At 41.5% G+C, this 24,468-nt stretch overlaps 1 protein-coding gene and 1 long non-coding RNA gene across 5 annotated transcripts in view; one reads left to right on the forward strand and one right to left on the reverse strand.

Annotated features, from left to right (window-relative positions):
- Window positions 1-5,598: 5,598 nt before the first annotated feature.
- On the reverse strand, window positions 5,599-6,866 carry LOC113633393 (uncharacterized). The gene is made up of 2 exons (XR_003438180.1): window positions 6,759-6,866; window positions 5,599-6,510 (listed from the first exon to the last, which is right to left on the reverse strand). It is a non-coding gene; the product is annotated as an uncharacterized LOC113633393 (long non-coding RNA).
- A 9-nt stretch (window positions 6,867-6,875) lies between these two features.
- GRHL2 (grainyhead like transcription factor 2) overlaps window positions 6,876-24,468 on the forward strand; it is a 165,953-nt gene continuing 148,360 nt past the window's right edge. For 2 of the 4 annotated variants that reach the window (XM_027131538.1, XM_027131540.1), the window contains exon 1: window positions 6,876-7,218. In XM_027131538.1, coding sequence (XP_026987339.1) covers window positions 7,199-7,218 — 20 coding nt within the window. In that variant the 5' untranslated portion in view covers window positions 6,876-7,198. The remainder of the gene's footprint in view (window positions 7,219-24,468) is intronic. The other 2 variants (XM_027131537.1, XM_027131539.1) reach the window with 2 other exon arrangements.

Below are 24,468 nucleotides of genomic sequence, written 5' to 3' on the forward strand. Positions count from 1 at the left end.
TTTTTGATTCTCTGATGGTTGTTTTATTGCTTTTAAATAGTATGTTGGTGCTCACTTTGCCAGCACATGGCAAATGTGCAAGGATGACACGCAAATTCGTGAAGCATTCCATAAAAAAAAGAAAAGTATGCTGTTCTTGTTTCATGGATGCAATATCTTCTAATATTTTAATTATAGAATCTTTATTCCATCCTTATACTACCTGTTTTCCTCAAAATCACTGTTTTAGTTACATTTTTGTTCTGGTATTTATACTTCATTTTGGAGGCTTTTCTCAAATGTCTGGTGACCCCTAACTTCATAATCTATATTTAAGAGTGTCACATAAAAAGCTTCTTAGAAGCTCTATGGGTGAGGGTGGGACTTATTGACTGATGGACTTTGTTGAAAGGGGATCTGGTAGAGAATAGTCCCTTTCCTCCCTCCCTTCCTTCCTCTCTTTTCTTTACTTTTCTTTCCTCTCTTCCTTCTTTCTCTCTCACTCTCTCTTTTTTCCTGATTGGGAAACACCCACATCAGTATCTGTAGGTCTTTTCTCTAGGGCTTTATAATTAATCTAAAGAAAGATCCTCTCATCTCCTACCTTGAGGAGAGGTGTGGCTGGTAGTGGTATAAGCTGGCTGGTATATTGTGGTACAAGTGGTATATTCCTGGCTCACTGGGCTGGATGGAGGAAGCTAGGAGATGGTATCTCACTGATTAGCATGTGGCCTTCACATGTTCTCCTTGTTATAGGTCCAATGCCTCACTCTTGATGGTTCCTTCGATGTACCCAAGCCTGTGGTCTTTCTGGTTCAATTTGTCTAGAATACACTTCTGTCTCCTGCCAGCATGGAGGAGGCATGGTGTTATGGGCTGAACTGTGCCTCCCCTAAATTCATATGTTGAGGTCCTAACCCTCAGTAGAGGCATACTCCATTTTGTTGCACTTCACTTTACTGTGCTTTGCACGTATTGTATTTTTTACAAATTGGTGGTTTGTGTCAACCCTGCATCAAACAAGTCTGTTGGCACCATTTTTCCAACAGCATTTCCTCACTTTGTGTCTCTGTGTCACATTTTGATGATTTTTGCAATATTTCAAACTTTTTCATTATTATTATATTTGTTATAGTGATCTATGATAGGTAATCTTCGATGTTACTATTGTAATTGTTTTGAGGCACCATGAAATATGCCCATATTAGACGACAAACTTAACAGATAAATGTTGTGTGTGTTCTGACTTCTCCACTGACAGGCCATTGCCCCATGTCTCTCACTCTCTTCAGGCCCCCCTATTCCCTGAGATACAACAACATTGCTATTAGGCCAATTAATAACCCTACAGTGGCCTCTAAGTGTTCAAGTGAAAGGACAAGTCGCACATCTCTCACCTTAAATCAAAAGCTGAAAATTATTAAGCTCAGAGAGGAAGGCGTGTAGAAAGCTGAGTCAGGCCAAAAGCTAGCCCTCTTGTGCCAAACAGTTAGCCAAGTTGTAAATGCAAAGAAAAAGTTCTTGAAGGAAATTAAAAGTGCTACTCCAGTGAACACATGAATGGTAAGAAAGGGGAACAAAATTATTGCTGATATGCAGAAAGTTTTAGTGGTCTGCATAGAAGATCAAACCAGCCACAACATTCCCTTAAGCCAAAGCCAAGTCCAGAGCAAGGCCCTAATTCTCTTCAATTCTATGAAGGCTGAGAGAGGTGAGGACACTGCAGAAGAAAAGTCTGAAGCCAGCAGAGTTGGTTCATGAACTTTAAGGAAAGAAGCCGTCTCTGTAACGTAAAAGTGCAAGGTGAAGCAGCAAGTGCTGATGTAGAAGCTGCAGCATGTTATACAGAAGATCTAGCTAAAATAATTTTTTAATAAATTTATTTATTTATTTATTTTTATCTTTGGCTGCGTTGGGTCTTTGTTGCGTGTGGGCTTTCTCTAGTTGCGGCGAGCAGGGGCTACTCTTCGTTGTGGTGCGCGGGCTTCTCGTTGCAGTGGCTTCTCTTGTTGTGGAGCATGGGCTCTAGGTGCGTGGGCTCAGTAGTTGTGGCTTTCAGGCTCAGTAGTTGTGGCACATGGGCTTAGTTGCTCTGTGACATGTGAGATCTTCCCGGACCAGGGCTCAAACCCGTGTCCCCTGCATTGGCAGATGGATCCTTAACCACTGAGCCATCAGGGAAGTCCCTCTAGCTAAGATAATTAATGAAGGTAGCTACACTAAACATCAAACTTTCAATGTGGATGTAAAAGCCTTGTATTGGAAGAAGATGTCACCAGAACTTTCATAGCTAGAGAGAAGTCAACGCCTGGCTTCAAAGGCTGACTCTCTTAATAGAGGCTAATGCAGCTGGTGACTTGAAGTTGAAGCCAGTGCTCATCTACCATTCTGAAAATCCTAGGGCCCTATGCTAAATCTCTGACTGTGCTCGACGAATGGATCAACAAAGCCTATGTGACAGCATATGTGTTTATAGCATGGTTGATTGAATGTTTAAGCTACTGTTGAGACCTACTGCTCAGAAAAAAAAGATTCATTTCAAGATATTGATGCTCACTGAAAATGCACCTGGTTAACCAAGAGCTCTGATGGAGATGTACAATGAGATGAATGTTGTTTCATGCCTGCTAACACAACATCCATTCTGCAGCCCATGGATCAAGGAGTCATTTCAACTTTCAGGTCTTACTATTTAAGAAGTACATTTCATAAGGCTATAGCTGCCACAGACACAGATTCCTCTGATGAATCTGGACAAAGTAAACTGAAAACCTTCTGGAAAGGATTCATCATTCTAGATGCCATTAAGAACATTCATGATGAGGTGACTCATGGAAAGAGGTCAAAATATCAAGGTTATCAGGAGTTGGGAAGAAGTTGCTTTCAATCCCCACGAATGACTTTGAGGGGCTCAGGATTTCATTGGAGGAAGTAACTGCAGATGGGGTAGAAATAGCAAGAGAACTAGAAATAGAAGTAGAGCCTGAAGATGTGACTGAATTGCTGCAATCTGATGATAAAACTTTCATGAATGCTGAGTTGACCAAAGAAAGTGGTTTCTTGAGATGGAATCTACTCCTGGTGAAGATCCTGTGAAGACTGTTAAAATGAGAGAGAGAAGTACATTCTCATGATGGGTGTGGCAGGGTTTCGTAGTCACTTACAACTCTTTTGCCAAAAGAATCAAAACAATTGGGTAACAGAGGTAATTTCATGGTCGATTATTTAAAATGGTCCAGGGAGGACCTTATCCTTCATAAACTAACCAATCAATGTAGCAGTAGGTAGCCAATCAGGGGATACTAAGTGATGCAATCAAACTTGAGTTATTTGATATTGGAGAGGAAGAAAGGAATCTTGGCCACCACTGACCAAAAAGAGGAAAGGGTTGCCCACAAATTCTTGTTTTGTTTGCACAAACAAATCTGGGACAGTTTGGATAGTTTTGGAAATGGCTTCCCATTAAAGATGGCAGATTGACCCACATTTGTTTATGTTCACTGTCTTCTGAAAAGCACACTAAAGGAACATAAAAGGATAAATCCACAGGGACAAAGAGGATGGAGGTGGGGTCATCTGCAATGGATATATTTCAACACAATTCTGGAAGATGGTCTGGATGGAAGAGTGGAAACTGTTTGTTTGTTTTATAAATTTATTTATTTATTTTTGGCTGGGTTGGGTCTTCGTTGCTGCGCACAGGCTTTCTCTAGTTGAGGTGAGCGGGGGCTACTCTTCGTTGCGGTGCACGGGCTTCTCATTGTGGTGGCTGCTCTTGTTGCAGAGCACAGGCTCTAGGCACGCAGCCTTCAGTACTTCTGGCACGTGGGCTTCAGTAGTTGTGGCTCGTGGGCTCTAGAGCGCAGGCTCAGTAGTTGTGGCGCACGGGCTTAGTTGCTCCGCGGCATGTGGGATCTTCCCGGACCAGGGATCGAACCCGTGTCCCCTGCATTGGCAGGCGGATTCTTAACCACTGTGCCACCAGGGAAGCCCTGGAAACTGGTTTAATGGAACATCGGAAGCTACTCTAATGTCATCCTAGAGGTCAGTACAGAAACAGCTCAGGAGATTATTCTATAAAACACCAGATAGGCCTGGGTCTTGGACATGCCAGAGATCATGAGAGAGAGAGATGCTGGTGAGATGTCTCAGGATCCCAGAAGTGAGGGAGAAGTGAGAGGCCGAGACTGAGTGAATGTGGGTACTTGGAGTTGTTAGATCCTCAGCTCAGGTCCCCTGTGCCATTTCTTGGAGGCAGGTGATTACAACTCCAGCAGGAAAAACAGGAGAGAGGCTTGTGCATCAGGCAGAAAGAAGGGCAGGAGTAAGGCACCTACGGGAAAGAAAGAATGATACACTGCATATGAGTTGAGAAGACTGGCAGCCTGGTGAGTTTTCCCTCAGGCAAGAGATAGCAGATACTTCTCTTGAGACGCTGAAGAGCCCAGAAGAACAGACCTCTAGTTTCTGATATTTAGGGGATCTTCCTAAGGAAAGGTGAACTTTTTATCTGATCACCACACAGCGAGCCCACCAATGAGTGAGCACACTCCCTCCCACCCCTATGTGTGGTTTCCAGTGGGGTTTTATGACCTCATTCTTAAGTAAGAAGGGAGAGTCAAAGGTTTGCAAACGTTTGATGAGAGCCTCCAGCATGATGAAATTTCAGAATATTAGGTAACCAAGGCACATAATCATGAAATTTCAGAATATTAGAGATAAAGAGATTATTCTGTAAGTTTTTAGAAAGAAAAACTCCAGATCACAAAGGAATGGGAATCAAGATGGCATCCGAATTCTCAATGGCAACATTGGATGCTAGAAGATAAAAGAGCAATTTTTATGAACTTATGAATGAAACATTTCAACTTAGAATTCTACACTTGGTCAAACTCTTTAAAAAGTAAGAGGTGAATAAAGACATTTAAAATTTTACCTTCTGTACCCATTCTTGGGCTATTACTGGAACATATGCCATGGAAAATGAAGCAGCAAACCAAGAAAAAAGGCACAGGGCAGAGAGATGTGGTTCTTACTCTGGAGATGTCCCAGGATGACAACGGAGTAGCAGGTCCAGAGAGGAACTTATCTCCATTGGAAGAGAAGGACAGTGGACTTTGGAGGGGGATGGGGGGTGGGGAATGGGATCGATTGATCATTTGGAAAATAAATGTGACAGTTATCTGATAGACATGTTGTAGAAAAAATATCAGGTTGGAAACATCACAAACTGAGTAAACAGATAAAAGGTTTTTATAAGAAAGAAAACAACCATAGTTGCTCTGTTGTGACTAGTATTTGCACAGTCACTGACTGCTTGCTATCCCTAAACTGTGAAAGAGATATATTGGATGAATGGTGGAAGATGAAACTAGATGGGGTTTGATAGAGTTAAGTCCTTATCTAAGGCAACAGGTGGACAAAACACACCATCTAAATTGATAAATCAAGGGATAGCTGTGTAAATTATTTAGAAATAGGAAGGTAATGACAGAATAGATGGCTAAAAGTGGAATTTGGTAGCCTCTAGACAGGAGGTTAAGAAGGCAAATGAGAGGTGGGTACTGCATTATCTTAAAGTATCATGTTATCTTTAAAAAGTAAGCGTGTGTGCTTATACTATCTTTAAAAAGTAAGAAAAAAATTTGAAATTCATTTGTTGAGAATGAAACACAGAACAGCCAAACCTTGTCTCATAATGTAATTTTCAGGAAATACATGATCCATACAGGTTAAAATAGAAGTTGTTTCATCTCTGTCAATGTAGTATTAATTCGAAATAAATCATGATAAGCTTTCCATGCCCTCTTTATTTCTACAATTCATATGCATGGGCTAGATTACTGTCGGAACTTCCACAGATACTCGTTGGAAGTAGTGGTTATAAATTACACGTTTGCAAATTCGTTGCTCCCAACCAGGAGAAACAAAACTGCAAAAAAAGTCAGTTTCATTCTGAATTGTTTCCGTAGCAACCATATTAAGCTGGAAGGATAAATTTCCTTTGTAATCGCTGCTTCTATTGAATTACAATGTAAATGTTGATGCTTGCCTGGAAACGTCAAATGACAACAGGTTTATGGGAGGGATTCAGTGGTTTGCAGCTCTGGAATCCCAGGCTGCAGAGTTAAGATGGAAGTGGTGTGTCTGAGCCATATTAGGGTCTGTTCAACCAAATTTCTTCACCTTATCAAAACCATGCCACTCCCTATCCGTCTAGGTCATGAAAGGATGCTCACCTATTTGTAAATCTAGTAATCTACCGTATCTGTTACACATCGGGACACGAAAAGTGTTTGTTGTGGATAAGTATGTTAAAAATGCAATTACGTAACAGACTCGGCGATCTTTGTGTTTTTCTCCCCCTCTGAGCACAACGTACACTTCAGTCCCGTACTCTTCCGACACTGTCAAACCGTCTTCTTAATGTGGGTATTAAAAGCCTTGTGGCGGTGCGGTTGCATTTGATTCCGGTTGGCTTGGGATCCCCGAGTTCAGTTCTCCTTAGTCCTTCCGTTTGACCCACAATCCCTAGTGGTTGCAGGTGTTGCTTTTTTTCCTGTTAACTTCTCTCCCTCAATTCCCCCCCCCCCCACCCCCCGCCAAACCCCCCACCCCCCTTCCCAGGCCGGCCTCCGGGAAGAAGGGGAACGTAGCATGAAGTCTACTCGAAGCACTGACCCTCGGCTCCCACGGGCTGCCGCAGAGCTGCAAGCGTGCCGCCGCTGCTCTCAGGTAAACTTCGGAGTGAGTTACCTGCACTTGGAGAAGGGCCTTACCTGAGCGCGCCTCTGCCAATGGCAGCTCACCTGAGGGAACCCCGCAGCCAATCACCGCGCAGCTCGTCCCTCGGGCTTGTACCCTTTAGTGAAAGAATTCAGCTCCTTGCGAGAAAGTTACCTGTGGCCGCCCAAGTCCGCCACTTTGTGCTCTGTGGCTGCCCACTGCCACGATCCGGGAGGACTCCGCGCCGCCCGGCCGCCTCCGAGCTCGGGCCCCATGTGAGGGGGCCCCCCCTTATCCCACCTTTCCGGCTAGGTGAGGGCGCGAGCGGGCGAGCGAGCGAGATTGGTGAGGGGGGACGGAAAAGCAGAATTACCTGTAGCTCTTGTTCTGCCATCTCGGGCTCTCACACACCTTCACCTGCACAGACTTGAAAGTCCAGTTTCACCAGAGGCTGAGGCTCCAGGAAAAGGGGAGCGAGTTCATTGGATCAAACATGTCACAAGAGTCGGACAAGTAAGTGGATCACACGCGCCGGCTGCTGCTACTACCACTTTGGGTTGATGGCAACTGGTTTGTTATGTTTTTTGGTTTTTTTTTTTTTTTTAGGTTGCTATTGTTGGTTTTTTTTTTTTCTTCTTTCTTTTTTCTTTTTCTTTTTGGTGTATCCAGACTTTTCCAGATTATGTTTCTACCCTGGTTAAGGGGAGACACCCTGCAAGAATATGAATGTTTAATACCCCCTTTGGGCCTTGATACTAAAAGTAGGTTTTCCTCTTTCCTTCCTCCCTTACGAATGATCTCAGCCCCGGTCTCCCAGGACGAATCCTTGTATATTGGCAGAGGTTTTGGTAGAAGAGGGCGGGAGGCCTGTTATTCCCCCTCTCTTTTAGTTGCTCCCACCGCTTCAGGCTCCTAGGGCCATTTGGAAATTCAGCTGAGTTCCTTCGATTTGCCCAAAGGGCCTGCTGAAAAAAGCGGGTCTTGGCGGCTTTTGTGCGAGCGCAACAAAGAGCCTTTATCCTGCAGCAGAAACGGCCATCTTCCCGCACTGGGCCGGATGGTGTGCGTGTGCGCGCCCGCGTGTGCGCCCCCGCGTGTGCGCCCCCGACGGGAGGCGAGGCGCCGAGCGGCCCGGGTCTCGGGGGCAGCGGGGGCCGCCCCTACCCCCGTGCCCCCGCCCCCTCCCGCCCGCCCCCGAATGGCTTGGCCACCTTACGCAGGTGCGGGAGGACTGGGCCTTTCGGGAACGAGGGGGATTGATTTGAGGCCCCAGTTTGCGCCACGGTAAGGCGCTAAGGGGCGCCTGCAACTTATCTAGTCAGACCCGCCCGGACAGCCTCCGCGGCCTCGCGAGGTCGCCGCCCTCCGAGGCCCGGCCGGTCCAGGCGCCCCGCTCCGGAGGCCGCCACCTCGGGCGTGGCTAGCGGGACGGAGCGAGTGCGCCGGGGCCTCCCTAGGCGACTCTCGCCTGAAAAGGCGGGGAGCCCGGCTTCCCGCGCCTCCTAAGGCCAGCCGGGGGGCGCGTCCGCCCCGTCCGTGACGGGAACTCTAGACGCGCCGGGGCTCGGCAGCCTGAGCCGCGGGGCGCCGGGCCCGGGTCCCGTCTCGTCCAGGCGGCCTCCCAGCAGGCCTGGCCCCCGCCTCCCGGCCGGCTTTGTGCTGCCAGGGGGAGGTGGGGCGGAGGGCGGGAGCGAGCGGGAGCCGGAGGTGGGTCCCGCGGCCCTGCCCGGGATTCGGTGGCGACGCTGCCTTCCCCCTCCTGGCGGGCGCGTCCTATCGGGAGTGCGTGGAGGCCGCCTTTCCGCTTTTCCTGGTCGCTTTATCCCGGCGGTGCGGCCACCCCAAGGAGACCTTCCACAGGGCGTTTCCGCGGGGGGAGGGCCGGAGGCCGCGGGCTGCCGGCGCCTCTCCTGGAGAAGTGGCCTGGGACCCGTCCCAAATCGAGGGACCCTGAGGGGGGCAGCAGGAATGCCCTGTGGACCTGCCCAGGGATGGAGGGGACCATCCTCAAAGTTAAGCCCCGGGTAGGGTAGGTGTAGCTAACGTCACAGGCTATCATACTTAAGAAAAACTACCAGATATTAGTACCACTTTACCCACTAATGAAAAATTAAGTGCGAGCTACACACCGGAGGGGAGGACCTAGTTACAGTACAAACACGGGCCGAGGTCGGGAGCAGGGGTGGGACTGGGAAAGTGTGGGTTTGAGTGTACCCCCGCTCCCACCCCCAATTCTCTCCGTAACCTTTAAGAACTCACTCCTCGAGCTTGAAAACTTCAGTAGCCAAAAGCCGAGATGGCAGCACGGTTTTTTTGGTTTGTTTCGATCTTCGTGTCAAAAATGGTTGCGAATCTAGTGACTCTTGGATAAGTCTTACTGTAATTCCTTATTTAACACGATTAACATTCGGTTGCACCACTTCGTTTTGTGATACAACGGGACTCAAATGAATTTAGGATGAAAACAGATTGGCTTTTAACCGATTGTACTTAGCACCAATGAAGATCATTTATTTAGTATTGAAAATTAGTTCTAATATAGTCGATATTGTGTTAACTTTGGTGACGGATTGTAACTAGATTTATTGTGCGAATCGTTTCGTGACCTATATAGACATCAAATCACTATGTTGTACACTTGAAAATAATATTTGAATGTGAATTATACTTCAATTAAAAATAAATTTAAAGAAAGAAAATAAGCAATAAAACTAGCAATCTAGTTCACTGCGATACATTACCTAATTTTTATGGGTAATAACTATCTAGGGTTATGTATACTTACACTTAATGAAAGTAACTTTTATCTAGCGATGGTTTCCAAGACTTCATTTCGTTTCCTGGGAAAAGTAATACTAACAATACCTCAAAGAGACTGTTGAACCCCATTTACGTCTCTTTGCCTAGACTATGGAGAAATGCTTGAAATTAATAAATGATTTTTGGATCATTTTTGCAGATTCTAGCCTAGTTTTTTAATGGCTGGCTGGCAGGGGTGGGCCCAGGTTTTATGAGCTTGAAGCTTATGCAATTGTGTTAGGTGGAGTAGGGGTGAGGGCTCTTAAAAAAAAAAAAAAAAAAAAAAAACCAAAAAAAGAAAAACCCATGTGAGCCTGTTTCTGGAGCTTCCTGCCGGAGCAAACGGGAGTCCTGGAGCTTGAACTTTATCAGCTTTTCGGTAAATCCCTGTAGGAGGCTTGTCTGTATTTTCTGGAACTAACCTAAAGGAATACACGAAGGACTTTTTTTTTCTATAAACCAATCAAAGTGTAGGTAAGCTTTTGGATAGCATACGAAGATAATTCCAGTTAGCAAGTCTGGACTGAAGTAGCATCATCTTTTTTATAGTCGTGAAGTTTTCAGATTGACACGATCTGCTTTTTATGTTCTGCAATGTTGATGCTATCGCTATTTAAAACAAAGTATTTTTAGGACAGTTTGTCTTTGTACATATTTAGAATTTTTCTGCTCCCCCTTTCTAACATTTTGTGGAGATTTATGACCTTTGTCAACAAGCATGTGTATCCTAGCCGCCCAATGATAGATTTAGAAACTCTTATTTTATTGCCAAAATATTCAGAATATATATATATGATTTATTTGAAACAGGTGTTTTTCATTACCTATATGTGTTTTCTGATTACCTACCATTTGCAACACATTCAGATAGGTATTGTAGGAGAATAAAAAGACGTATAAAGTGGGCCATGTCCTCAAGGGACTTACACTCTAGTGGAAGATGAAACAGTAACAGATATCACATAAATCCCCCTTCTCCCTATCCACCCCGCTTTTGCCTTAGGACGATTACCTTTAGTCATTCTGTGTGTTTTGTCTTAAGGAGTCCAGCCATTATTCTAGAAAGGAAAATGTCCAAAGTTATAGATACCTCATGTGGGTAGCATTTCAAGTAATGGGATGAAATATTTTAATTAATCTTTCTACTCTTTAGTTTTATAAATGGATATGTTTCCATTTAGCTATATAATTTTTTTTTCTTTTCTTTTCTTTTCTTTTTTTTTTTTGGCCACGCCACGCAGGTTGCGGGATCTTAGTTCCCCAACCAGGGGTTGAACCCGGGCCACGCAGTGAAAGCATGGAGTCCTAACCATTGGACCACCAAGGAGTTCCCTATATTATCTTTTAATATCACCAATACTGAGTTAATCATATCTTCCTCGAAGCAATAAAAATACCCACTCATTTATTCAACGAATATATCTTGAGTGCCACTATATACTGAGCATTGATCCTGGCACTGAGATTCATTAGCAAATAGGACAAACTGCCAGCCATTGTGGTGCTACCATTGTAGTTCCAGGAAACAGTAAATCAATAAAGAAGGAAATACATAACAAGTTAGATGATGATAAATGCTACAAAGGGAAGCAAAGCAGGCTAAAGGGATTGAGAGTAATGGGGAATTATTTTATATAAGGTGCTCAGGGATGGCCTCTCTGATGAGATGACCTTTGAGCAGAAACCTGAAGTGAGATCAAGCACTGAAGATATTTGGGATAAGAGTGTTACAGGCAGATGGATGAGCAAGTGCAAAGACCCTGAGGTGGGAGAGTACTTAGCATATTCTAGGATCAGAAAGGAGCCCAGTGTGGGTGAATCAGAGACTTAGAGAGACAGTGGTCCCATTAAGTAAACTAAGATAATCAGTTCTCTACTTAATAGTCCAGACACTTGTACACTCAAAACCAGACAACACTATACTTATAAATACAGTAAATACAGAATCAGCTAATAGTGTCAGTCTTGTATCTTTCCCCAGGTATCACCAGCTTAATGGCTAAAGTCCAGTGTTCTCTTCCCTACAATGGATTAAATCTTGCACGCTTCTTAATTTAGAGATGAAAAAAATGCACACATACTGGATGACCCCTGGGAATTAGAACTGAAGAAGAGGGACCAACGTGGTGTTTGCTCTGACACTCATACATGTCTAAACCTCTTAATTTAACCTGCCGCCCTTCCTGGCTATCTCAACCCTAAATTAGCCTCCAGTTCACCCTTTCTTTCTCTCATCCGCATTCAATTTCTGCAAACTTGTATCCATCAGAAAACAGACTGGGCCACTGTGTTTGGAAGTGAGACACTGCAAACAGTGTGCTTTGGTTAGTTTTGCATCTTCGGTGAAATAAACTAATATACAGGCAAAATTAACTTACCTGAAAAATAAGAAAATGCTAGACAACAATATAGAAGTCTGGACTGATTGGAAAAAAAAAAAGGTTGAAGATAATTATGTATGTGCTTAGTAATAGGAATGTCCATAGGCATTCTTTAAATCACTGCAACACAAACTCATCTGATTACAAAAATATATCACCTGAGGCACTTGGTAAAACTACACTCCCTGTGCCCCACCCCAGAGTTATGGAATCAGATTCTCCAGAGAGGGGCCAAGGCATGTGCATTGGGTTATTTAGCAAAATAATGCTTTAAGTGAGTATGTTACCTAATAAATTCAATTTATATATCCCTTCTCAGGTGTATATCCAGCATATAAGTGAAATGAAACCTGTAGGCTTTGTGTTCATTATGCTACTTTTGGATGAGCAGCTTCTGATATCTTAACTAGGGTTTAAGAGTTCTTAGGCCTTCTCTCAATGTTGTTTACTTTCATTGTGTTGCTGAACTGTCCCTTCTGGAAGAATGGGATCCTTTTGACAAGTCATATTTCCAGAGCTGCTAAACACCTGATTGGGAGTGATGTCACCCATGTGGCCTTCTGCCAGGCCCAGAGTTAAAAGGTCAAACTCAGATTTTAGGCTGGATCCCACTCACTAGGGAGCTGGGTTGGAGTTAGAAGGCCAACCTTGTCCTTCCATAGTTTTACATTAGAAGATAAAATTAGTGTTCATTTTTCTGGGCACAGTTATTTCATTGAATTTAGATTCTATTTTGTAGCACAAAGTCAAAGATAACGAGTTCTGATCTGTACAATCTGATGCTGGTCCTTGGTGAAATATTTAATGGGATGATGGTTGCAGTTTCATCTCTAGGGCTAATGGTAGCTTTAAGTATTACCCTAATAAGATGGTACTAGGCTTTCTGTTGATCTGTAATTAGGTCCTGTTTTAAACCAACCGCAGAGACTAGGCCACCCAAATGGACCCAGTGCCATCTGATTTAAGGAGGATTAAAAGTAAGTGCTGGAGCAGTGATGAAGAGCTGTATCTAGCAATTTCTACTATACTCTGCAAAGTCAAACAGAGAATTTATACATATAGCCAAGTAAGTCAAACATACATAACATTTATACACCACCACCACCCAAGAACCCCTAGAAGTATTTGTTTGAAATCTATAGATAATTTAAACAAGATTATTATTTTGATGTTTGGTTATTGAATCTAGTTTTCTTTTAAAGACTTAGGTAACTCAGGCAAATGCTTTGGTTCCTCTCTGTGACTTTGATACAACCAGGCATACGTTTCAGGTTAAAAAATAAACAATTTGGTTAAATTGTATTTTCCCTCTTATTTTGTCCTTAGTCTGAAGCAACATTATTTCCCCCTCTTTCCCTCCCTCCCTCCCTCCCTCCCTTCTTTCCTTCCTTGGTCTGTCTCCTGATGCCACTTTGCTGATTTTTTTCCCTCCCATATTACTTGATAGGAATTTACACATGCACTTCTTCCATGCAGTGATATAAATATGAATCTGATTTTAGGTGTTCTTTTAGCCAGTGAACTTTGCTGTGTTCTCTTAGCATTTATAGCAACAGCAACCCATTCTTTTCACCTGAGCCAAGGGTTAAGATGATGGCAGCAGGTGATGGTACCTTATCTAATTCAAGTCAACTGAGCTTAACCTTGGAAAATGTTTACTTTTAAGTTCTTCTTAGTATAAGGCAAGCCTTGTCCTAAATTAGAGTCCTCACTCATGATCCCTGATACTCACTTCGGGGTGCAGGCACTCTCTTCCTTTTCAAAAGGTATTCAGGGATTCCTGCTCAATTATAAAAAGTGAGGTCTAGGCTGAAACAGGGTAATGATTGGTTTGGCAAACTTGTCCAGGAAAAATTCCTTAGCGAGCAGCAACAGGCTGAATAGGAATTTCTGCTTTGGCCCAGGAGGATGGGTGGGTTGCTTAGTAACAACAACATATACCTGGAAGTCCCTCAGACAGCTTCACAGGTCTTCAAACGGAAGCCTCCAAAATTCAGATTCACTCTGCCCTCCACCTGCCCTGCATATTTCCATCCATTAGAGAAGTCCTGGCTCCTTGCTTCCATTTTATTTATCCATCCATCTATCCATCCATCCATCCATCCATCCATCCATCCATCCATCCATCTATCCATCCAACCTCCATCACCAGAAAATTACATTTTATGCTGTAAGTCTTTTAATGGTCTGTGGTAGAAAGGACTGGGCTATAATGGGGTAAGTGGGGTCGAAGCAAGGAAGTACTTCTTTAGGTATCTACCCCCAACTTCCACCCCCATTTATATTGGGAAGGGAATTAAGTGTTTTAGCATGATGTGTTCTGGTGAGTAGCAGGATTAAAGCAGTATTATTTTTAAAAACAGCACATTTTGATTTGCTCTATAAAATGCCCACCAAGCACACATTTTTAGAGCTCTGTGGAAAGTACTTAAAAAGCTGATACGTTTCAGGGGATTTCGATGTACATTTTGAGAATCTGTCCGGGTTATGGAGATTGACCGAGCATTTGAATGGGCCTTCAATGGAAAGCAATCACTGCCTGTGGCGATGAAGAGGCTAATTTTACTTTGTAATGAACAGGGCAATGAACTTTGTGGGGAGCATTTTTAAAGTGGTCTGACTTCACATTCACTCCCAAGGAAATGCTTCCTTTACAAGTGTGAATGCAGACACCCCCCAGAGCAGAAAGGGAAGCAAGATTCGCCTGTTGCTTCTTTCTATTTTGGCGCCAGCCTTTCGTCCAAATGGTGGATGTGCACGTGTAACAAACACCCCAGGGCCAGAGTCTCTTTTTTAAGGCTTCTGAATTTAGATCGGGGTTTCAGAAAACGGGGAAAGGTTGAAGTGAAGGGGAGAAGAATGGAGAAAAGAGAGGAAGAAAAAAGGAGCAGGGAGAAACTATGCTTTAGCCCCCTTTGAGTTGCCAGCCTTTTCTCAGTAGCATGAGATTTGCCATGCTCCGGCGGCAGAGCTGGGCTCTAAGAGAGGATGACGTGTGCTGTTTATCCTCCTGGCGGATTGATTCTGATTTTAACTTGATGCCTTGAATCCTAGATCTAGGACGAGCCTTACAGATCATACAGAGTCTGTGAGGAACCAAGAGTAGGATTTGGAGCTGAAAGTTTGATTTGAGGAAAAAAGTGCCTTACATTCTTTCTTGTGTGTTGCATACTGGCGTTGTATGAATTGAAAATCTGAGGTTTTGATTAATTAAAAAAAATACTCCTTTTTTTTGGTAGGGAGATTGAGAACAGGGGAGGCATTGCCTATTTGCTTCTTAAGATATGAACGTGAGTATACGAAACACGTGGTTAAGGTTCCGACAGCGTTTCTGTGAGTTAAAATGGCCTTTCCTTCCCACACTCACCCCAAATCATTGGTTTTAGTTCTCAGTTCAGTGAGCCTCAGAAAATAACTGCTTTCTGTACTTTTTGGATCTAACTTTTCAAAGCAGCAAGGAACAAAGGTAGCTTTTGCCTCTTCCCTGTATTGCCAATAAGATAATTAACATAAGATCAGAGGGTTTGTCTTTCATTATTTTTCACCTGTAAAATGAAGTCGAACTAAATGATCTCTGAGGATAATCACCTGCTCCAACATTCTGTGCGTCTCATTTTCTCCCTTCCAGTGGGGTCTGGGCTGGTGGCGGCTCACAGAATGATGATGTTAACAAGATAGGAGACTACAGGGCACAGTGGGACCTGCTTCTGCTCCCAGGCGCCCCTCAAATCATTTTATTTTAGCAAAATAAAAGGTGGTTTAAGATGACAAAGAAACAGACTTCTGGCCGGCGAGAGGAATTCAGAGGGCCACACGGAATTCAGCATCTAAGCGGTAAGATCAATGGTTTACTTAGTGGACCCCCTCACAGCCTCACTGGGCTGGTAGATAAAGGTACAAGAAAATCAGATAAAAAGGCTGGCAGGGGCTTCCCTGGTGGCGCAGTGGTTGAGAGTCCGCCTGCCGATGCAGGGGACACGGGTTCGTGCCCCGGTCCGGGAGGATCCCACATGCCGCGGAGCGGCTGCGCCCGTGAGCCGTGGCCGCTGAGCCTGTGCGCCCGGAGCTTGTGCTCCACAACGGGAGAGGCCACAGCAGTGAGAGGCCCGCGTACCGTAAAAAAAAAAAAAAAAAAAGCTGGCAGGTACTCTGAGAACCCCCTTCCAGAACAGCACCCAGGAAGTGGTTTACTCTGCGCAGGCTCGTAGAGTGAAGGAGAGGCAGTATTGGAATGGACGGAACATTGAATAAAATTTAGTAAAATGGAAACAGCAACAAATGGGCCTTCTCCTCTTGCCTCTTGCTGCCCTTTCCTCCCCCTTTTCCTCCTCCCTTCATCCTTCCCCTCCCATGCCCCACTTCCAGATTCCTCCTCCTCTTAATAAAACATAATTCAGGGACACCTACTGTCAACCAGTATTGCCAAGCCAATGGTTTAATAAGTGTTCAGAAAAGATATTAAATAATATAAGAATAAGAATAGCACCTGCAGTTTCACTTCGATTGTAAGACAATATACACAGGGAACCCTGCTCAATGTTATGTGGCAGCCTGGATGGGAAGGGAGTTTGGGGGAGAATGGATACACGTATATGTATGGCTGGGTCGCTTTGCTGTGCACCTGAAACTCTCACAACATTGTTAATCGGCTATACTCCAATATAAAATAAAAAGTTAAAAAAAAGACAATATATGATTTCACTCCAGGGCACACAAATGACTATTCATGTAGGTCAGGAATAAAATCTCCTTCTCTGGTATCCTATTGTGTTATAAGATTTAGAAGTCTCTGAAGTCCATTTTCTCTGAAGCCAGTGTTGGTAGCAGGAAAAAATGGATTGAAGCCCCTGGAAGTTCTCAAGTGGAGGATTTTGATAGGTTAGAAGAGCCTTTAAGTACATTTATGCTTCCTGTGCAGACCACGGTTTTTAGCTGCTTTGGAATCGTGGTGGCTACTTTTAAAACTATGTCTATCTTACATAGTTTTGAAAACATTTTAAAAAAGGACAAACGTCTCAATAGAAATATGGTCCACAAACATGAGTAGACAGTTCACAAAAGCTACAAGTGATTAATAGACATATAAAATATTCAGTTTATTAATAATCCAAGAAATACAGATTACGGAACAGGGAAGCTCAAGGTTTCCCTGTCAAATTGGCCAAGATTAACAAAACTGGGTTTCGGTAAAATACATTTCTAGAAGGATTATACATTCTTACAAACTTTCTGGAAGACAGTTTAGCAAAACTGGTTGAAATGGGCCTACCTTCTGACACCTGAATTCCAGTTTTAGGGCTTTATCTTAAGGAAGTAATCAAGGATATTAATTGTAGGAATATTTTTTAAAGTGAAAAATCAGCAAAGCTCTAAGTGCCCAGATACAGAGGACTGGTTTAGTAAATCACAGTTCAGGGGTAAGCATTATAAATCAGATTATGGAAAAATATTTAATGACAGGAAAAATGTTCATGGTGTATTATGTTAGAAGGTTTTCAGGCATAGAAAATAAATAATAAACTATGATAATAAAACCACAGTAGGTTAACAGTGGTTTGCTCTCTGCATGGAGAAATTATAGATGCTTTTGTCTCTTATTTGTTCTTCTCTGTATTCTAGTTTGCTGAAGTGAGCTTGTACTGTTCTTGTAATTAGAAAAATTTTAAGGTTATTTAAAAAAGAAGTCATTTGGCCATGGAGAGATTTAAAAATAACACACACACAGCTGAAATAAAATGGGAAAGCCTGCTTGTTTGCTTGTTCCTGGTAGAATTCAGCTGTTCCCTCCCTGCTGATAGAGGCATGTCACTCAGCTCTTCACTGCTGGTATGCCACGTGTGTCTTCTGCACTATGCCTCACTCCCCTGTACACTTTTGGGTTAGTGTCGCAACAACCCTGTCTCTTTGGATTTGACCAATTATCAAGTGCACCTATTTTTCAAAATAGTACACCCAGGTGTGGGAGTTTCCAGCCTTTGTATAACTTGCAGCTGGGGGCGTGGGGGGAGGGGGCGTGGGGAGCGGTGGTGGTGACTAAGCAGAAGAGAAACCTTTTCATCCACTCAGTAGGCTGCATGCGCCTGCGCAGTTTACCTTGGAGAAAAGTCTCTGGAGGCGGGGCTGCCTTCCATGCCATCTCTGACCTAACCTGAGTGGGTGCTCTTGGGAACGACTCGGTGGTAGGTCCAGTTGTATTTAATCTTTTTTCAGGACTAGGGAGAACCCGGAATATGACTTCCTTTAAAAACAAAAAGTAGTTGTAGGCACGGTTGAGTTATTATTTTTTTTAAACAACAATTTATTTTTTCCGTAACATAGACTTGCTTTTCCCTGGAGGGCCAAGCGTGTGAGTCATGTACCTGCTTCTACAAGCTGGTACATAGATCATGCCAGACGCGAGATGGAGTCTGTTAGTTAAGCTGTGTGAGATTGCATCACTGAATTTCCTGCAGGCGTCTTTAATGGAAGCTTTGTCGCAAATGTGAAGTTATTTACTTATCAGCCTATCCAAGGAGCATCCACCAGGGAACAGAAAGTACACGATGTGAACTTGGAGGGAGAACGTGGCCTCACAGAATCACTTAAGTTGCCAAAAATATGTCAGGGAAAAAACGGGGGAGGGGCGAGGTTTAAACAAAAAGGAAATGAACTTTGCTAATGTGAGCAAAACCAAAGCAACGTTAGGTTGTGGGAATCAACACAGAGTTTGTGATTATACTTTTTGGTTGTGGATTCAAAGGTGAAATTTGCAATTGTCCCCTTCTCTCCCATGCCTACCTGGCTTCCCCTCCCCCATACTTTCCTTCTCATTGTGCAGAAATTCATCAGCTCTCAAATACTGTACCTTACATTTTCAAAAATCGTTATCGATTTTGGTCGTTCAAAGTCTAAATAAAGGTGCATATCCTTGTAGGGCTTGCGAGAAGGAGATTAGGAAGGGCTACGGTTTGTCTTTTTATCCTGTGTTTATCCAATTTCAGTAAATAGCCTGAAAGGTGTGGTTTGTATTCAGCCACGCAGGACCACAAATTTGCTTTTTGAATTTGCCCACAAATCTTGGGACACAGTTCATTTATCACTCCTAGTGTCCTGAAGTTGAATCGGCTGGCGGTTGTACCTGTTTCTCTTCTCTTTTCCTCATTTAAAAGACGCACATCCTTTTTTTGGGTTCCTGATCCTAATTTACAGTAAAATACCTATGTGGTCGATACCCAGGGCACATTTAATTACAAGTTGGGAGTTTTTCTCTTGCAACATAACCTACGGTTGGCCAGGTGAACCAAATTGAACATGATATTCTGAGATTTTGTTGTTGTTGTGCCAGATATTCCTGGAATATGGAAGAAATTGAAAATGTTTTTATGAATCTGAGATTTTTATTGTATTTACTGTTTGATGGATTATCTTATAAATCACAGTTTTGAAGCATTTCTGAATGACCTACCTCACTGTTTTCAATGCTATGGTGGAGGCCGACTTTTGTTGCAACTATTTTATGGTGCAGTTTTGCACTTGCCGTGTGTTTTCTTTTTTAAGCACCATTTCTTGGGGAGGCTTTTTTTTTCTGATTATGCAGATACTATAAGGCCATGAGAAAAAACTAGAAACTAGAGAAAGGTATATAGAAGAGAAGTCACTCATAATTCCAGGGCCCTAACACTTCATATATTTTCTTACCGTTATGAATGTGGTTATAAAAGCGTACAAATTATAATCTCCCGTTTTTACATCATTCATGCCATTCTGCATTTTCTACTTAATGCCTTATTATTGGCATTTCACTAGTCTCTTAAGTATACTTCTACATAGCATTTAAAGATGAAATCTACCACCTCCTATTTTTTATGTTTAGGTTGTTTTCATTATTATAGATCATGCTTATATATAAATCTTTGTATCTCTGCTTATTACTTTAGAATAAGTTTCTGGAAGTATAAGAACAAAAGATAAATATTTGTAGGTTCTTGATTCATACTTTGAAAATGACTTCTAGATAGCTTGTAAAAATTTCTGTTTTCTCCCAACAGTGTTTGAGAGTGTCTTTCTCACATCTTGTCACCAGTCTATGAGATTTATAATTTTTTGGTCAATTTGAACAGCAAAAAAAGTGTATTTTTGTTTTAAATTGCAGTCTGATAATTAATGAGGTTAAACATTTTCTCAGATGTTTATTCGTCATTTAAGTTTCTTTTTTTACCAAAGATCTCGTTTTTGCCTTGGCTACTACATACAGTTATTTTGTTGTGTCCTGGACGAGGGGACCTTGGGGTTGAGATCGAGCTATGCTTCCCTCTGGCCTCTGCCCGGGGAAAAGGGCACCTTACAACATCTATACAAATGTACCATATGGGCTAGAAGTAGTCTGTTCTTAATTTTCACTCTTTTTTTTTTTTTTTGAATTGGGATGCTGATATTTTTATTATTGATTTGTGAGCTCTTTTTACACACCTAAAATTATTAACTGTCTTGTCAAAATTCTGGCTATAATTTCCTCAAGTTCTTGGTTACCATTTAGTTTCATGATTTAAAAAATATTCAGAGCTTTAGATATTTTTTTAAAATATTTTTAAAATATAAATTTATTTATTTATTTTTGGCTGCACTGGGTCTTGTTGCTGTACATGGGCTTTCTCTAGTTGGGGCGAGCGGGGGCTACTCTTCCTTGCGGTGCGTGGGCTTCTCATTGCAGTGGCTTCTCTTGTTGCGGAGCACGGGCTCTAGGCGCACGGGCTTCAGTAGTTGTGGCACACGTGCTTAGTTGCTCCGCGGCAAGTGGGATCTTCCCAGGCCAGGGCTCGAACCCGTGTCCCCTGGACTGGCAGGCGGGTTCTTAACCACTACACCACCAGGGAAGTCCCAGAGCTTTAGATTTTTTGATGTCAAATGTATTGTTCTTATGAGTGGGAGTACTTTCATTACTTTCAAATGTGCAAAGTTTGAGATCAACCTTTGTGGACTTAACTCATTAAAATCTTTTCCTTTATTTTAGCCTTATTTTTATGGTTATTTAAAAAGCTCTTTAAAGATGATTAATTCATACTTAATTGTAAAAACATTAGAGAATACAACTACTCTCAAAACTACCACTCAAAGTTATTAATAGTAACACTGCTAACACTCTGACATCTATATTTTTACTTTTTTCTATGCCTGTACATACAAATATACTATGTATACAGAAATGAGATAGTAATTTATATACTGTTTAGTAACTTATTTTTTAAGTTAATATTGATATAGCTTTTCATGGTGGTAAATAATTTTAACGGCCCATAGTTTTACATTGAATGGAAACGTCCAGATTAATTTAACCAGTTCCCTGTTGTACATTTAAAATTTTCATGTTTTTTACTATTAAAGTCAATATTTGCATGACTTATAGCTAAATCTTTACACACTTCTTAGTTTTGTCCTTGGTATACATTCCAATGAATAGACATCCCTAATCAAAAGCCATCCTCTTTTTATTTTTATTATTTATTTTTTACATCTTTATTGGAGTATAATTGCTTTACAATGGTGTGTTAGTTTCTGCTTTATAACAAAGTGAATCAGTTATACATATACATATGTTCCCATATCTCTTCCCTCTTGCGTCTCCCTCCCTCCCACCCTCCCTAACCCACCCCTCCAGGCGGTCACAAAGCACCCAGCTGATCTCCCTGTGCTATGCGGCTCCCACTAGCTATCTACCTTACTTTTGGTAGTGTATACGTGTCCATGCCACTCTCTCGCTTTGTCACAGCTTACCCTTCCCCCTCCCCATATCCTCAAGTCCATTCTCTAGTAAGTCTGTGTCTTTATTCCCGTCTTACCCCTAGGTTCTTCATGACATTAAAAGCCATCCTGTTTTTAAAGATATTTGGTTCATATTTCCAAATTGCCATCCAAAAATCCTCTCCTCATTAACACTCCCATCAACACTGTATCTGAGGGAGGATTTCACCTTCCTTCTCCAGCAATTCATATTATCCTCTTTTTTCTTAATTTATTTTTTTAAATTGAAGGATAGTTGATTTACAATGTTGTGTTAGTTTCAGGTGTGCAGCAAAGTGATTCAGTTTTTTATATATTCATATATATATATACTTTTTTTCAGATTCTTTTCCCTTATAGGTTATTACAAAATATTGAGTATAGTTCCCTGGGCTATACAGTAGGTCCTTGTTCGTTATCTATTTTATATATAGTAGTGTGTATTTGTTCTTCTTTTTAGTCTTTGCCAATTTGATAGGGTGAAATGGTAATTTGTTTTGAATTGCATTTCTTTCCATTTACTCAAATTGTATTTTCTCAGGAGAACTTTATGTTTTGTTTTGTTTTCTTAATGTATATATGTAGTATTTTGATATTTTAAAAGCTCTTCTTGGGGTTTTATAGAGAGTTTAGCATTAGTAAAAAGAGTTTATCAGCAGTAGGCCCAGCCGTGGTCTCTTCTCTTGGTACAAGTCATTGTGTCTGAGAACTGTCTCTAATTCACAGCTCCCATCCCTTGCCAATGAAAGCAGGGACCCAGGCCTTCACTCAGGCTCCTTAATCAAAGGCCATAAATTCAGGGAACTTAGTCAAGGGTTAGGGAGCCCATGTCTCCAAGCTGACTGGTGATGACTAAGCTCAGGATGAATACATCCAAACAACAAATGGGTGGTCACCGTACATACAAATCTCTTCCACTTCATGATTTATTGAGTGCCTACAGGCCAGGTACAGAGCCGGGCACCATGCCAGGCACGGAGACCACAAAGATTAGACAGACTACTAGTTTAAGGTCTGAGGACCTTAAACAATATAATTAGAAAAAAACGCAATTTATTTTAAAAATGCACATTTACCTTTCATTCTTGAGGTAATTAGTTGTGGGAAAAGTGGAGGCAGGCAGGTCCAAAATCCTGTGAGTCTTCCAATTTTCTGCCTTATTTTGACTTGAAAAGATCTTCCACTATTTTTCATTTCTCGGGTTTGATTAGGCTTGCATCCATTCCCTTTTTTTTTTATCTATTATTAGTGGTTAAGAAACAGTTTGGTTGTTTATCTAAACAGTACAGCTATTTAAAGTGGAGTCACTTTTCAGACGTAAATCTCCAGGGCTCTGTAATTAAACTTTTTTTCCAAAACTTTTCTAGAGCTACGGGTGAAAACTTCTGTTTTTGTTCTCTGTCATATGTATGTTGCTTGTAGCGTTAAAGGTAACATCTGTGGGAACTGGGAATTTGTGGAAGTAATTTGGTACTTTTCTAAACTGAAGTATAACATGAAAACATCTAGGACAATTAGAAATTTATTTTAAAATCGTTGGTGACATTAGAGCCAGCTGTACTAATCAGGAACTCATTATCTGGTCTGAATTATCCAGGCTGTTTTCTTCTATCTTCCTCTTATAGTTAACCTTTTAGATATATAATTTTTTTTTTCTGTACATATCTAATAGAGAGGGCGTGAAAAGGAAAATTCAGCTTAATTAGTTTGGCTACTGATTAAAAGAAAAAAAATCTAATTCCAGTAGAAGGTTGAACTCATTATTTTAAATACATTCTTTGATTATCTAGGATTTCATGTGATACGTGTTACACCTTCTATTTTTTCAAATGTTCTTGAAGCTGTAAAACTAAGGATTGTTTGATTAGGAATTCTAGCATTTGCAAGCTATAAATAATGGCCTTCCCCCATGAAACCACTATGCCGATGAAGGGAAGTTTTTAAGTAATTGGTCATATTGCGTATTTTTCTCTTTTTTCCAACCTAACTTTATAACATAAATGTTTGGCCATGATTTTATGATTTTTTTCTAAATATTTTAATAGCTGCAGAGCATTATGTGCTGTGGACTTACTGTCATCAACTTACACGTAGGTTACATGTAGTTTGTTGCCATGGTTTTTTCACTATTATAAAATCATACTTCTATAAAATCTTCAGACATAAAATCTTTCAAGATTTTAGAGTATTTCCTAGAATGAGTTTCTACAAGTGGAATTTACTGGATTCAAATGAACAAATATTAAAAAATTATTCCATTACACAAAAACTGTACATAAATTTAGGGAGAAAAAAATAAATGCCCCTTTTATATTTCTTTATCTCCTACCATTTTCAACAGAATTTTGACAATTTGTTGGATAGCCTTATAGATGTGTTTCTAGGCATTATATCCCATATGAATGTGTATGTGTTTGAGAATCTACAAAATTTTCACAAGTAAATTATTTTATATATTGTTTTATGATTTTGACTGTTCTATGTCAATAATACCAAATCACCTTTTTGGTTGCACAGTATTCTGCAGTATGAACATACGAATGACTAAAGGATAAATTCATAGAAGTGGAACTTCTGGGGCAAAGGTTTTGCATATTGAAATCTTAGATTGTTCTCCAAAAATGCTGCTTTAATTTATACACCAGTCAATAACGTTAGAATATGCTCATTTCTGCCTACCCTCAATCAATGGATCTTATCAGTCTTCAGAGTTTTTGCTAACACAAAAAATTAGTCTCATAATTTACATTTCTTGAATTCTTTTCACATATTTAAAAGCCATTATATTTTTCCCCACTGTGGACTGTTAAGGTTCTTTGCCTATTTT

The sequence above is a fragment of the Aethalodelphis obliquidens genome, unplaced genomic scaffold (genome assembly GCF_003676395.1).
Source record: "Aethalodelphis obliquidens isolate GAN/ISIS:26980383/991018 unplaced genomic scaffold, ASM367639v1 scaffold39, whole genome shotgun sequence".
In the NCBI taxonomy this organism is placed as follows: Eukaryota; Metazoa; Chordata; class Mammalia; order Artiodactyla; family Delphinidae; genus Aethalodelphis; species Aethalodelphis obliquidens.